The sequence below is a fragment of the Ochotona princeps genome, chromosome 24 (genome assembly GCF_030435755.1).
Source record: "Ochotona princeps isolate mOchPri1 chromosome 24, mOchPri1.hap1, whole genome shotgun sequence".
In the NCBI taxonomy this organism is placed as follows: domain Eukaryota; kingdom Metazoa; phylum Chordata; class Mammalia; order Lagomorpha; family Ochotonidae; genus Ochotona; species Ochotona princeps.
The window spans coordinates 24,494,853-24,509,130 of NC_080855.1; the positions used below are offsets into that span (position 1 = coordinate 24,494,853).

Here is a 14,278-nt window from a genome sequence, read left to right on the forward strand (position 1 = left end):
GGATTCTGGGTCTGTTTCTTCCGGAGCTCACAGCAGCCCAGGCTGGGTCGCACTGCCGAAGTGGGGGTTGAAGGGGTGATGAGCTCTCGAGCCCACGCTGGCTACCCAGGGCCTTGACCTCTGCAGAACTGCATCTTCTTGGTTTTGATGCTCGGTCGCCACCTAGGGGCAGCTCCTTATAAAATACAACTGTGCCGGCAGGGTCGCCACCACCTCTTTCCAACTACAACTCCCAATGGCCCTCAGGGCGGTCGGTCTCACGTGTTTCGTCGGGGATCCCAGCTCGCAGCATGCTGGGAAGTGTAGTTCGAGAGTTTCCCCGGCGCGGGACTTCTTGTGCAGAACCCTATTCAGTGCCGGACCTCCTCAGACATTGTGGAGCTGCCAGCCTCTCAAGACTTTGGAGGATTTCGCGAAGTGTGGATAACCAGGAAATGGAAAACCAGGGAGCACTCCCGGGACCGGGCATCGGCTGTGGATTCCTCGAAGTCCCCCGTGTGCCGCGTGATCCGCTCACAGGGCTCGTCCTTCTTGCTACACTTCAGCCCCTGCGGCTTCTCCCCGAGCCTGGACCTTCAAGTGTAGCAGGCGGGGGAGGGTCACCTGCCAGAAAGCCTGCTTGTCAGGGCCCAGGCCCCGCCCTTCCCCCCATGGCTTATCCCTAGCCGGGGCTCCCCCCGTGGGAACGGGGACCAGCTGGCCGGAAGCGCCAAACTGCGTCCCCTTCCAAGCCCCGGGGATCAATCAGGCCGAGGAGTTAATTATGTAATGAGGGGGCAGGGGGTCGGGGCTAATGAAACCGCCCAGGAGGGGAGGGTCCCCAGGTATCCGGCCCCCTCTTGGACCCCCTTCGAGGCCCCAGGGGTCTCCACTGCGGCCCAGCACCAGGGCCCCAGAGAGGGGAGGGGCTGTGACCCTGGGCCTGGAAGGGGCCGAGCTGTGAGCTATAAAGGGGACATCTCTCAGCACCGGGCAACTCCAGGCATTGTGGGACCTGAAGACAACATGTACCATCCCCGAGAGCTGTACCCTTCGCTGGGGACTGGCTACCGCCTGGGCCCCCCCCAGCCCGGGGCTGACTCCAGCTTCGCGCCTGGCCTGGCCGAGGGTTACCGCTACCCAGGTGGGCACTGGGACCAGGAGGCACATGGGGGTGGGGCCGGGTGAGAAAGGCAAGGCCCTCGCTGGCTCCTCATTCTCTTCCCACTCCTCACAGATCTGGAAACCCCAAAACTGGACTGCTTCCTCTCTGGGATTGAAGCTGCCCCTCGGTCGCTGGCAGCACCCCCAGCCCTGCCCCTACTGCCCCCGGCCCTGGGCAGCGAGCCAGCCTCAGCAGCACCAGAGGCTGCCCCCTCGCTGCTCCCCGGGGTCAGCCTGAGCCTGGAGAACCAGGAGCTGTGGAAGCAGTTCAGCTCTGTGGGGACAGAGATGATCATTACCAAGGCCGGCAGGTGAGGGCTGTCCCGCGGGGAGGTGGGGTGAGGGGAGGCAAGCTCTTTGGGGCTCCAGCTTTGCCAAAATCCTGGGAGCAGGGGTAGTTATCCTGCGGCCAGGGTCAGAGGTCAGCCTGTGGAGTCTGTGGACCAGTCCACGGCAGGGGTCATGGGTCAGTCTGGGCCATTGTGGCTGAGATACAGGTTAGTGTGTTAAGTGTTTAGGCTGTGTCTGGGGTCAACTGTCAGTCACCAAGCAGCATCAGGGAAATCTGGCTAGGAGCCAGAAGGCCAGCCCAGGAGCAGGGTGTGTGGTCCATGGAGAGCTCGGGCCACTGGCCCACTGGTGGTGAGGCCACATTTGCCTGACAGCTGCTGAGCCCAGGGCAGGAGGCTCCGGCGAGGGTGTAGGGAGAAAGCCATCACCACTGTTTGGCCACTGCAATGACAGGGGCTCAGAGCCAGGAGTCAGGGCTGCCTTCCTAACCGGCTGCGTGACCCTCATCACATCCCCTGCCCAGTGGGCCAGGACGACCCTTACCCTGCCAAATCCCAGTTCTAGCTTCCTTAACACTTCTCTGGGAGAACCAGGGACCCCTCCTCAGTGCTGTGCCCAGCCCTGTCCAGCAGGCAGCTCCAGGCACCTCTCCTCTCCAGGCGCATGTTCCCTGCCTGCCGAGTGTCTGTGTCCGGCCTGGACCCCGAGGCCCGCTACCTGTTCCTTTTGGATGTGGTACCAGTGGATGGGGCTCGCTACCGCTGGCAGGGCCGGCGCTGGGAGCCCAGTGGCAAGGCAGAGCCCCGCCTGCCTGACCGTGTCTACATCCACCCGGACTCTCCAGCCACCGGAGCCCACTGGATGCGCCAGCCTGTGTCCTTCCACCGTGTCAAGCTCACCAACAGCACACTGGACCCCCACGGCCACGTGAGTCCCAGGGATAGGGGCTGGGGATCGGTGCTGGATGGGAGTCCAGGGCTTGGGGCCAGGGGATCAGGGTGTCACTCCCACTTCTTGGCCCCTCCAGCTTATCCTTCACTCTATGCACAAATACCAGCCGCGCATACACCTGGTGCGGGCTGCCCAGCTCTGCAGCCAACACTGGGGGGGCGTGGCCTCCTTCCGCTTCCCCGAGACAATGTTTATCTCCGTGACAGCCTACCAGAACCCACGGGTGAGTCACCATGCCGGGTGGGGGATTGGGGAGGGGCGAAGTGCCACACAGAAGTTCTGACCGTACACGTGTGTGCACTCTCCCTCTGCCCCAGATCACACAGCTGAAGATTGCAGCCAATCCCTTCGCCAAAGGTTTCCGGGAGAACGGCAGAAACTGTAAGAGGTGGGCACTGGTTCACTCACCCAGCACTTCTGTAATCGCTCGCCTGAGGCGGGCCCTGCTGAGTCAGCCACATGGCAGTAGTTGATTCCCTTCCTGAACCAACAAGTCCTTACTCGGCAGCAGCTGTGCAGCAGGCCTGGTTCCAGGAAAGAAATCAAACCACAGCCCCTGCCAGACACACAGAGTAAATAAGCTGGAGCAATAGAGAGCACAATAGGACAAAGGAATGAAGCAGGGTGTGGGGGAGCAGGTGATAGCGAAGGGGACATCCGAGAGGTGGAAAGGAGCTGTGTAGGTTACCTAGGGAGCAGGCACTGCATGTGTAAGGGCCCTGGGGTAGGCCTGCCCCTGTGGCGCAGCCAGAGTGGACCAAGCGAGGAGCAAAGCCAGGAGGTGATAGGCACCCAGGTTGCTGGACGGGAAAGGTGAGGGAGGGCCCTGCTCTGAGGACGGCCCCCAAAAGCTGGGGAAGCTTCCTGGCCATCCGAGAGACAGACATTACCTGAAAGGTCCCTCGATGGGAAAGGGTAACTGATGGCTGATGGGAGTCAGGGAGGACTTCCGGAAGATGGGTAAGTGAAGCAGGTGAAGATTCCAGAGAGATGCTGCCAGGTGATGATAGTAGACATGGGCAGAGGGAGACAAGCTGGACTTGGATCACATGCTGCCCTGGCGGCATGGAGGATGTCTCCATGGATTCCCAGTGCCATAGCGAAGTGTGGGAAGTATAGGAGAGGGGCAGACTCTCAGCTCAGCTGTGTCCCCACCACAGAACGGTTGAGCCTTCACCTGTAAAGTGGGTGTAGTAGCAGCACCTACCCGATAGGGTGGGACCCTGGCAGGGCGCAAGGCTTGGCACCTGGTAAGTACTGTTATTGCCATCATCACCATCATCACCATCATCACCATCATCATCATCACCACTGCCCATCCCCAGGGAGCGAGACGCCCGTGTGAAGAGGAAACTTCGGGGCTCAGAGTCAGTAACCACGGAAACCTATGGGAGCGGAGGTGAGTGGTGTGCCAGTGCTGGTCTGGGCCCCTCCCTTTCCATGGCCTGACGTGTCCCTGTCTCCTTAGATGCACCAGGGGGTCCCTGTGACTCCACTCTGGGGGGGGATATCCGAGACTCAGATCTGGAGCAGACCCCAGCGCCCCAGGAAGCTCCCCCTGCCCCACCTGCCCCCTGCAGTGGCCCCAGTGCAGAGGCCTACTTCCTGCACCCTGCGGCCTTCCATGGGGCTTCCGGGCACCTCCCAACCAGGTGAGTGCCATGAGGGCACCTAGCTGGGCTGCTCCAGGCCAGAGGGGGCTTCATGAGGAGCCTCTTGTGTTGTGACCCCTTCTCTCCCCACTGCAGGAGCGCCAGCTTCCCCGAGGCTCCAGACTCCGGGCGCCAAGCCCCCTACCCAGCTGCATTTCTGGAGCTGCAGCCTGGCCCAGGGGCCTCAGGGTACCCCACAGCTCCACCTGCACCATCCTTTGCCCCACACTTCCTCCAAGGGGGCCCCTTTCCTCTGCCATACCCTGGGCCTGGGAGCTACCTGGACGTGGGCTCCAAGCCCATGTACTAAACCACTACTTGGGTCCCTCTGCCTGCCCCCATCTCCCACCACAAACATCTAGCCCCCTTCCCCCAGCACTTTAGCCACCTCCTGCTGGCCCCACCCCCACACCAAATGGCTGCCTTGGGTCTAGCCCCTGCCCCCCCCCCCCACTTCACACTTTGATTTCACTCCCACCCACCAGCGGCTTCAAAGCTCAAGCCAGGCTGCTGGAGTCCAGCTGGGACCAGCTTCCCCTTCCCGGCTCTCACCTCAGTGTGAATGGAGGCAGGCTGTGCCTGGCCAAATGGGGCATTCGCCCTCCCCCCCAGGCAGGGCCGGCAGGCACCTTGGCAAGTGCTACCTCCCCTCCACCCCCATGGCCGCCACGGGTGCAAGCCACACTAGGCTGTTCTCAGGACCAGAGTTATTTTTGTTAATAAAACTCAAAAGCCATTAGTATTCAGTTCTTGATGGGCTGCGGCATTTGGCCAGGGGGCTGGCTGCGGGAACCTTGGTTGGTAGTAGGGAGGCCGGGCTGGGACACAGCCCCATTCCAGCTGCTGGGCCTCCTACACATCCAGCAACCTGCTTGGGACCGGTTTCCTATTCCGCAAAATCAGAGGATCGGAATCCTCAGAACCGTAGTGAAAAGACAGTGAGGAAATTTCTGGACAGGCGCCTGGAGGCTCTAAGTGACCTGCCGCAGCCACTCAACTCCCAGCATCCCTGCTCAGCCCCCATCGAGTCGGACACCAAAGACTATTTTTCCTCTTTTATTAGAATTTTTTTCTTTTTTTTTTCCTCAAAACTTTTATCTAAAAACCAACAGAAAAAAAAAAGGAAAAAAGAAAACAAAAATGACTGGAAACTTCATGGTTCAAGTGGGGAGAGAGGAGAGGAGGCACGTGATGCTAGGCCTCAACCTCTCTGCTAAGTCCTCACCCTCGTGGGGTACCCTCTCGGGGGGGAGAGCAGAGTGGGGCAGCCCCCCACCATGCCCAGCCTCCAGATGGGGCAGAGGGCAGAGTCACAGTGGTCCGAGGGCCAGGGGGTGAAGGGGTGGGGCCGGGGCTCACAGGAAGTAGTCAGCCACAGGCTTCTTGGAGGGGATGCCCCGGGTCTCCTGGGGCGCAGCCTCAAAGATAATGAAATCTTTCTGCAGATGTTCGTCCAGCTCCAAGATTGCCGCCACGTTCCCACAGCTAGGACAGGGGCCCACAGGGTTAGGGACAAAGCAGCTGGGATGCCCACCCCACACCCAAATCCCGGCCCAACCTGCTCACCGGTAGCAGTAGTTGGGCGCTGACCACACGGTGAGCACTGTCTCGTTGAAGTGCCACTTGTAACCTTCCATCACCAGTTGGTGAGCACGGCAGATCATGTCAATGTCATTGGCCGCATTGAACTGAGCTACCACGTCACTGCCAAACAGGTAGCCGGCCCCGCGGGGACTCACGCCCCAGCCTGTGGTGTCTGAGGCAGGGATGGGGAGAGGGCAGCTTTTAGGCTTCCTGAATGCCTTCTCTCAGGGGTGGACAGCTTGTTCCTCTCCCCCAGTCACCCACAGCTTGAAAGGGCATGTGCATGGGAGCTGCCTATGATCGGAGGATTCTTGGGGCAGGGACAACAGTTGAGCTCCCCAAGAGAAGGCAGAGACGGCGGCTGGGACCACCTTCCACTCCAGTGACCACACCAGTCAGTGGCTGTTCCAGCAGGGCATGCGAGTGCAAGCAGGCACTCATGGCCACCACACTGGAAACAGTAGTGAGCAAAGACCAGCCCGACAAAACGGGTGACACATCATCTACATTGTACTGGACAGGCCACACATGTGACAGTGACAGAATGTGCGTGACAGGAGCAGCCCCAAGCCACACTAATAGAGAACCCCATCAGGTGAGAGCCCTCAAAAGCTATTGTCAGGACAGCAGGGGTGGTGACCTCATCCTGGCCAGCCCTCCCAGCCTCAATCCACAAATTCTAGCTTGCACCCCATGGCCCCACACTGTGCCAGCCATGCCTCCCCCGCTCAACTGCCAAAACTGAGCCAAGGACGACAGGCAACCAGCCAAGACCAAACGGGCCCTACTCCTGCCCTGGTCTCACTGTTCCTTCAAGGCCACTTTGAAAGCAGCCTGAGAGCACAGCAAGCTGGCCCGGCCCTGGGCGCCCACCTCACCTTCTGGATCGGACCACAGCAGGTCACACATGGGGCCATCATGTGGCACCTCCTGTTTCCGGTCAATCGTCCTGATCTGGTCCAGCGTCTGGATAGAGGGCGAGAGTCCCCCGTGCACGCAGAAGATCTGTGGGAGAGAGTAGGGGACAGGGAGGCTCCCGCCAGAGCTCCCCAGCACTTGCAGGCACGCAGAGGCTGTGGCTGGCTCACCTTGCCGTCGATGATGGCCGACAGGCTGAGGTAGTCGAAGATCTCGGTGCAGTAGCGCCACACAGTCACCGAGCCGTACTTGCGCAGGCACTCATCATAGAAGCCGTAGACCTGAGTGATCTGGCGGCTCTCATGGTTGCCACGGATCAGAGTGATGCGGTCGGGATAGCGAACCTGGGCAGCCAGCAAGCCCACACTGGGATCTAGATGCCCCTCCACCTCCATCCACCCTCTCCACGTCAGCCAGTGTCACTGCAGCCTCCTCATCACTGCCCTGGCCCAGCCTCTGATCCTTTCCTGCCATCATCTGCCCAAGGCTCCCAGTCCCTCCACTGGAGACCATGACGTCAACTGCCCCTTCATCATCCCACACAGAGCGCATCCTCAGCAGTGCCCTCTGCCCTCTCCGCCCCCACAACTGCTGAGGGAGACCACAACCTCTGGTGCACCACGCTGCCACCTGCTGAGCACAGGAGCCACTCTCCCCTCCCTGCTGGCCACAGCTTCAGAGCCCTGGTCAGACGTCCCTCCATCAAGGCAACCCCAGCTGGCCACGCCAAGCAGTCACTCCATCACTGGCAGTGCAACTGCCTTGTGGAGGGAGGTGGGGGAGGTGGGGTGGGAAGATGGGGATGCTGGGCCAGAGCCAGGGGCTCCCACCTTCAGGGCCAGCAACAGGAGGAACGTCTCGACGCTGTAGAAGCCACGGTCCACAAAGTCCCCCATGAAGAGGTAGTTGGTCTCAGGGACATCACCACCGACCTGAGAGGGATGAGGTCCTGCTGGGTCCCAAGTCGCCACCCCTACTCTGGCCCCCACTTCACTGATCCATGTTCCCATCCTAGCGAGGTCTTCCTTTCAGAAAAGGTCCAACACCATGACGCAGCATGTAAAGCTTCCGCCTCCATTCTCTATGGGCATTGGATTAGAGTCCTAGCTGCTCTACTTCCCATCCAGCTCCCTAATGTGCCTGGGAAGGCAGTGGAGGGTGACCCAAGTCCTTGGGCCCCTGCGCCCGCATGGGAGACCCTGAAGAAACTTCAGGCTTTGGATCAGATCAACTCAGCCCCAGCCACTACATCCATTTGGGGAGTGAACCAGCATTTGGGGAGTAGCCCATCTACCTAATATAACTAGAAGCCTCTTGCATGCATCCCACGCACATGAGTAACTTTAGCTCTCCGTTATAGGGGTCTTCCAGCCAACCTCCCCCAAGAGCCCCACTCCCTGGAGGTCCCCCCACACTCACTCTGAACAGCTCCTTGAGGTCATAAAACTGGCCATGGATGTCACCACACACCTGGGAAGCAGGAAGGCAGGGTGACACGCGCTCTCAGGGGAAAGCCAGGGTCCCCAGTGGCTCTCTTCTGCAACTCTCACTTTTACAGCTCTGCCCCATCTCAGAGGCAAGGGTCTCCTGCCCTAAGCCAGCTTGGGCTGTCAGCGGCTCCCTCCACGGACTGCCAACTGCTCTGGGGCATGAGCCAGGGCTTAAGTCTTTGCAGCTAGACTTGCAGCTCCTGCAGAGGGCCTGCCCTCTGCCCATCAAAACACAAAAACAGAGTCACTCACTAGGCAGGAGTGTGCCCTGGCCAAGGGTGCCCCCTCCCCCACACCACCCATGCCTTAGGTGGGGGTACAGCGCGGAAACCCAGGCTTGCGGATGCAGGTGCAGGAGGCTGCAGACGCGGGTCGGGGGCACAGCGGGGACTCACCGTGACTGGCGAGTCCACCCTCTGCACGTTGCTCTCCTCCACCAAGATCTCTCTGGAGACAGAAGACCAAGGTCACCACAGCCAGGCCAGGGCAGGCCAGGCTGCAGTTTCCCCGGAGGAGGCTGCCCCGGCCCTTCGCCGTAGCACCTTGCTGCCTATGGGACAGAGGCCAGCCTGGCTCTTTCACCCTGAATCCCACGAACCCTTCCAGTACGAACTGCTTGGCACCCTGGCACTCACCCTGCAGAAGGGGCCCCTTCCTCCTTCCGTAACAGAAACCCAGGACCTTTCCTGGCTAAGCCTTGGTGTTCCTCTGTGACAGTCACAGGCCTTTCGCCAACTCTGCTGACTCCCTGAGGTAACCTCAGTCGCAAAACTTCTAGTACACAGTGACAGGGAGGACTTGGCCCTCCCCTGTGGTCACTATGCCACTGTGTGACCACAAAAGAAGGTCACCTTGGAGCTGGGACATACAGGGTTAGACCCTGCCAGCCCCCTAGTATCTCACAGGGCACCGGCTGAGGCCAGGCTGCTTTCCCAAAGCCCTCCAGGGCAGGCCCTGTGCGGGCTCTACACAAGAGGACGCCTGGAGCATGGAGGGATCAGAAGCAAGGCAGCATGGCTCCAGGGTCTGCCGCCTTGGGCCTAGGCCCTCATCCAAGTCCTGCTCTGCCTGTCCCTCCCGAGAGAGCCCGCTCAGGCAACAGGAAGAGCTGCAAATGTCTCAGGCAGCCAGGGCAGATGCTTTGGAAGAAGGGCAGAGGCCTTGCCCAGAGTCTGGCTACCCAGCACTGGGCTCCTGCACCTACATGGCCCCATGGGAATATTCTTCCCAACCCACAGGGCACAGAGGTTCTCTCATCCTCCTCTGACACAAGAAGCCTGAAGCTTAGAGTATAGTGGCAGGATCAAGGTCACAAAGCTGGGAAGCGCCTGAGCGAGAACTCAAAAAATTCAATTCCTGAAGAACTAATGCCAGCCATTCCATAGAGTCAATCCCAGGCAGCTCAAAGACAGGGCCCCTACTGTCAGCTGCCCCATCGTGACCCGCACTCTCCTTCAGTTCCAGTCAACACCACCTTCAGGAGACCCACCACTGGGCCAGGCCCTGTCCCCGATCAAGCACTACCTCCCCTGAGCCTTATAATGGTTTCAAAACCCTTCAGAGAGGGGCCAGCACTGGGGTGTAGTGGATAAAGCCACTGCCTGTAACACTGGCATCCCATATGGGTGCCAGTTCCAGTACTGGCTACTTCACTGCCTATTGAGCTCCCCGTTAATGTGCCTGGGAAGGCAGTGGAAGAAGGCCTAAGTTGTTGGGGTCCTATACACATGCAGGAGACCCAGAAGATCCTGGCTTTAACTTGGCCCAACAGTGGCTGCTGTGGCCATCTGGGGAGTCAACTAGTGGATGGAAGAGTTCTCAGTCTCTCCCTCCCTGCGTTAACACTGTCTCTCAAAAAAATATATAATTATTTTTAGGATGTTTACTTAAGAGCTGCTGTCATGGCACAACAAGCTAATCCTCCACTTGCAAGCACCCCCATCCCATATGAACACTGGTTCTAGACCTAGCTGCTCTACTTCCAATCCAGCTCCCTGTTTGTGGCCTTGGAAAGCAGCAGAGGACAGCCCAAGTCCTTGGGGCCCTGCACCCATGTGGGAGACCCAGAAGCAGCTCCTGGTTCCTGGCTTTGGATCAGCTCAGCCATGGCCATTGCAGCCATTTGGGAAGTGAATCAGTGGGTAAAAGACCTCTCGGTTTCTTCCTCTCTGCGTAACTCTGCATTTTAAATAAAAATAATAATTAAGAACAAAACCAACCAACCTAAAAGCCCCGAAGCTCCAAAGATAAGCATCTGAAAGGAGCTGGTTAGCAAACCCACATCAACCCTGTGGGCCGCATCAGTGGACACAAGGGCCAGGGCCCAGGGATGGCCGAGCGGCCACCTGCTCAGAGCCCTCTTGTTGGTAGAGTGGCATCTCAGTCAAGTCATTGGGCTCGCCAAGAGTCCCGGTTTCCCTGCCTCACAGAGCTGCTGGTGGGGAGGACTGAGGGGCTTCTATGTGTGTGCGCCTGCACCCAGTCCCAAGGCAGGCACGCCAGGAGCCTACTGTTGCCCTATGGTTAAATGCACAGACTGACTGGACTGGCACCTCCCATCATGCTACCCCTGGTGGAATCCTGGCAGCAGTACCCGCAGCAGGCAGCAAACTGGTTCTTATTGCTGCCAAAACATCTCAGGGCTTGCAATCACTTTTTTTCCCCAGGATTTATCTGAAAGGCAGATTTTACAGAGAGGAGACACAGAGAGAGATCCTCCATCTGTTAATTCATTCCCCAAATGGCTTCAACTGCAGAGCCAAGTCAATCCAAAGCCAGGGGCAAGGGCCTTCCTCCGGGTCTCCCTCCGGGTCTCCTCTATGGCTTTCCCAGGACACCAGCAGGAAGCCAGATGGGAAGTGGAGCAGCCCGGACTAGAACTGGCGCCCATGCAGGATCCCAACACTTGCAGGTGGAGTATTAGTTTACTATCCAATGCGCAAACCCAAGGGTGTCCATTTCTACTGCCACCACCCACAGAAGCAGTCCTTGCTCTCTGTCCTCGTCACCATAGCACCATCAGTTATGTCCTCCCAGCAACCTGAAGCTGTCATGCACTGTCCGAGCAATCACAACCAGCATAGCCACAGCAATGCTAATGCCTAGTGGTGGCCGAGCACCTCATGCTGGCTCCCCTCCCAGAGCCTCTCCCCACCACCTCCTCTCCACTTCACAAATAAGGAACCAGACCCTCAACCACCTGGGCACCCCAGCACAGCCCACACCCTGCAGCCCTGGTTCCTGCCTCCCACCTGAGGCGGAGACGTGCTCAGCTCAGGCTTAATGCCCACCACTCCGGGGTGGACCACTCAGGGAGATCCCACGAGGCCCCCAAACGGGGCAGCACAGTGGGTTTCACACTCCTCCTCTCAGTAGCCAGCTGCTAACTCTGGACTTGACAGCGCTGGCACGGAAAATGGGGACACCACCACCCATCTTTTTGGTGGGGCTGGGATTAAAAAATAAGACATTTCCAAACCATCCCAAAGTCCCTGTCGCCACCCTGTGGCTATCTTTTTCAGTCTTTCCAGACATCTCAGGGTCAGAGTTCAGCCTCTCCCAGAACTTTCTCTCCAGCGCCCCGACATTGCCAAGGAACCCCTGTCCCCTAGCCATCCCTATCCCCTACCTGTCTCCCAGCCACCGTACTCCCCGGGAACCCTTCGGGGTGCGGCCGGCGCCGCAGGGCTCACCTGGCCTTGGCGCACAGGGCCTTGACTTCACTCTCTTTGATGAGCTCGCAGCGCCGCAGTTGCTCGATCTGCCGGTCCAGGTCGCTGATCTCCGCCATGGCCCCCCGCCGCCCGGCGCGGGTCAGCGTCGGGGCCGCCGCCCCCTCCGCGCCGCACAGGGAGGGGTCTCCTGCGGGAAAGGCCGAGGCGAGCCCATTGGCCCGGGAGTCCGCACCGAGGGGACGCGGGGACGAAGGGACGCGGGGCTCGGCTGTGCGGGCGGGAAAGACCCCCCGCCAACCCCGACAGGTCCCCCCAGCTCCCCGCAGCGTCCCACCGCCCCCGCCTCACTTTCGCCAACTCCCGTCGAACCCCGCGGTCCCGCGCCAAGAAGGACGGTGGCCGAGAGGGGTCTCGGGCTATTACCGCCGCGGCGACTCGGGCTTCGGCTCTCGGGCTCCCGGGGCTCCTGCCTCCGCTGTGGGCCGCCGCCACCGTCGCTTCGACTTCCGGCCCCGCCGCGGAAGCAAAGGGAAGCGCGTTCCGCCGCGCGCCGGATGTGGCGTCATACACACTCCCTCACCCCCGCGGCGCCCCCCTCTCAGGCCGAAGAACCGGAAAGAACCGGAAGGTACCGGAAAGAGTCGAAGAGTACGGCTGGCGGAAGTGACGGTGGGCCCCAACCTGTTGCTGATAGAGATACGTCCTTCACTTCGTTTCAGCAACAGGAATAAACGGAAGCTAGGCCGTGTTACTTCCTTAAAGATTCATTTATTGTTTATGGAAAGGCAGAATTACAGAGAAGGAAAGAGATTTTCCATCCTCTGGTTCACTTACCCAAATGGCCACAACCTCGAGCTAAGCTGATCCGCAGCCAGGAGCCAGAAGCTTCTTCAGGGTCTCCCACGTAGGTGCAGGGGCCCAGGGCTTTGGGTCATCCTTGATTGCTTTCCCAGGCCACAAGCAGGGAGCTGGATGGGAAGTAGAGCAGCCGGGACTAGAACCGGTGTCTTTATGGGATTACTGGCACAGGGAGGTTGCCAACTGAGCAACCAAGCAGAACCCAGGCCTTATAACTTTGTATTGCACATTTTTGAGACCACCTGTTTAATCTGCTCCCCACCCCCGCCCTCTGGCCCACAGTCCTGGACAGGGAGATATCGAACTGGCTGCACCATGCCGGCCCCACACTACCTGGGGGCTTGTACTGTAGAGGATGCATGACCCAGTCCAAGCTTGTCCAAAAGCTCTCAGCTGCACAAACTTTGGATTTGACTAAAAGTCAAACTTTTAATTCAGGAAAGCTATGTACTCAAGTCCTAGTTTTCTCCTCTCACTTCTCAAATGCCCCAAACTGGCACTTAAAATCCTCTTCTTCAGACCAGCATTATGGCATAGCAGGCTGAGCCTCCACCTTGTACTGGCAGCATATGGGCATGGTTCTGGACCCGGGTGCTCCACTTCTGATCCAGTGCTCTGCTAATGCACCTGTAAGAAGCCTTGGTCCCTGAGACCCTGGAAGAAGTTTCTAGCTTTGGACCAGCCCAGCTGTGGCAGTTGCAGCCATTTGGGAAGTGAACCAGCAGATGGAAGATCTTTTATTTTTAAATCTTCTTCTTCCATGGCTTCTAGCTTCAAGCAGAAGTTATTTTTTACTGGAAGATTTGTAGATGATACTCCCTGTTTATTATCCCCCTTTCCTGCCCCTCCACTTTGGTTTCCCCAGAGTGGAGTAAAAAGGCAGACCATAGCTTGGAGGAGTGCTAAGGATGGAGGTAACAGATGAGAAAACAACTTTTAAATTGGAAAGTCAGATATAAACAAGGGAGACAGGAAGATCTTCCATCTGTTGGTTCACTCCCCAAATGGACACAATGGCCAGACCTGAGCCAATAGGAAGCCAGGAGCCAGGAACTTCCTCCAGGGCTCCCACAGGGGTGCAGGGTCTCAAGGTTTTGGGCCGTCCTCCACCGCTTTCCCAGGCCACAAGCAAGGAGCTGGATGGGAAGCGGGGCTGCTGGGATTAGAACCAGCACCCATATGGGATCCTAGCACACTCAAGGTGAGGACTTTAGTCCCTAGGCCACTGCACCAGCCCCCCACCCATGACTTTTTATATCCACAACCCCCAGTGTGAGCCCTGCTCAAATGCTGCCACAAGGAGTGAAGTCAAGAGCAGCTAGAAGAGGTTTCCCCATCCCACCCCTTCTCCTGCCCAGAAAAAAAGAGCTTCTTCCAGGCGCTTCCATGACCTGGCTCTCTTGTGATCAAGAGTACAGTTAGTGGGGAAAGGGAGAGGGGGACCACCTGCCCAGTGGCTCAACAGGATAATCTTCACCTTGCAATGCCAGAATCCCATATGGGTACCGGGGCTCCTGTCCCAGCTGCCCTAATTTGGATTCAGCCTCCTGCTTCTGGCTTGGGAAAGCAGTGGAGGATGGCCCAAGTCCTTGGGACCCTACACCCAAGTCGGAAACCTGGAAGAAGCACTTGGCCCCACTCTGGCCATTTTTGTAAATCTGCCTTTCAAATAAAGAAATCTAAGAAAAAAAAAAAAATAGAGGTACACACATTAAAC

At 58.6% G+C, this 14,278-nt stretch overlaps 2 protein-coding genes and 1 long non-coding RNA gene across 3 annotated transcripts; 1 reads left to right on the top strand and 2 right to left on the bottom strand.

The window, feature by feature from the left end:
* Positions 1-113: 113 nt before the first annotated feature.
* TBX6 (T-box transcription factor 6) lies at positions 114-4,764 on the top strand. The gene is made up of 8 exons (XM_004586857.2): positions 114-1,123; positions 1,217-1,454; positions 2,094-2,361; positions 2,462-2,608; positions 2,703-2,773; positions 3,711-3,784; positions 3,854-4,037; positions 4,134-4,764. The coding sequence occupies exons 1-8, from the start codon at positions 769-771 to the stop codon at positions 4,345-4,347; spliced, it is 1,551 nt and encodes a 516-aa protein (XP_004586914.2). The 5' UTR covers positions 114-768; the 3' UTR covers positions 4,348-4,764.
* Positions 2,823-3,843, bottom strand: LOC131483145 (uncharacterized). Its single transcript, XR_009247554.1, has 3 exons — positions 3,593-3,843; positions 3,276-3,442; positions 2,823-2,941 (listed from the first exon to the last, which is right to left on the bottom strand). It is a non-coding gene; the product is annotated as an uncharacterized LOC131483145 (long non-coding RNA).
* A 316-nt stretch (positions 4,765-5,080) lies between the features above and the next one.
* PPP4C (protein phosphatase 4 catalytic subunit) lies at positions 5,081-12,214 on the bottom strand. Its single transcript, XM_058680373.1, has 9 exons — positions 12,052-12,214; positions 11,722-11,890; positions 8,425-8,476; positions 7,959-8,009; positions 7,370-7,471; positions 6,710-6,883; positions 6,500-6,626; positions 5,604-5,793; positions 5,081-5,522 (listed from the first exon to the last, which is right to left on the bottom strand). Exons 2-9 carry the CDS (start codon positions 11,817-11,819, stop codon positions 5,393-5,395), a joined length of 924 nt encoding a protein of 307 aa, XP_058536356.1. The 5' UTR covers positions 11,820-11,890; positions 12,052-12,214; the 3' UTR covers positions 5,081-5,392.
* Positions 12,215-14,278: the final 2,064 nt, after the last annotated feature.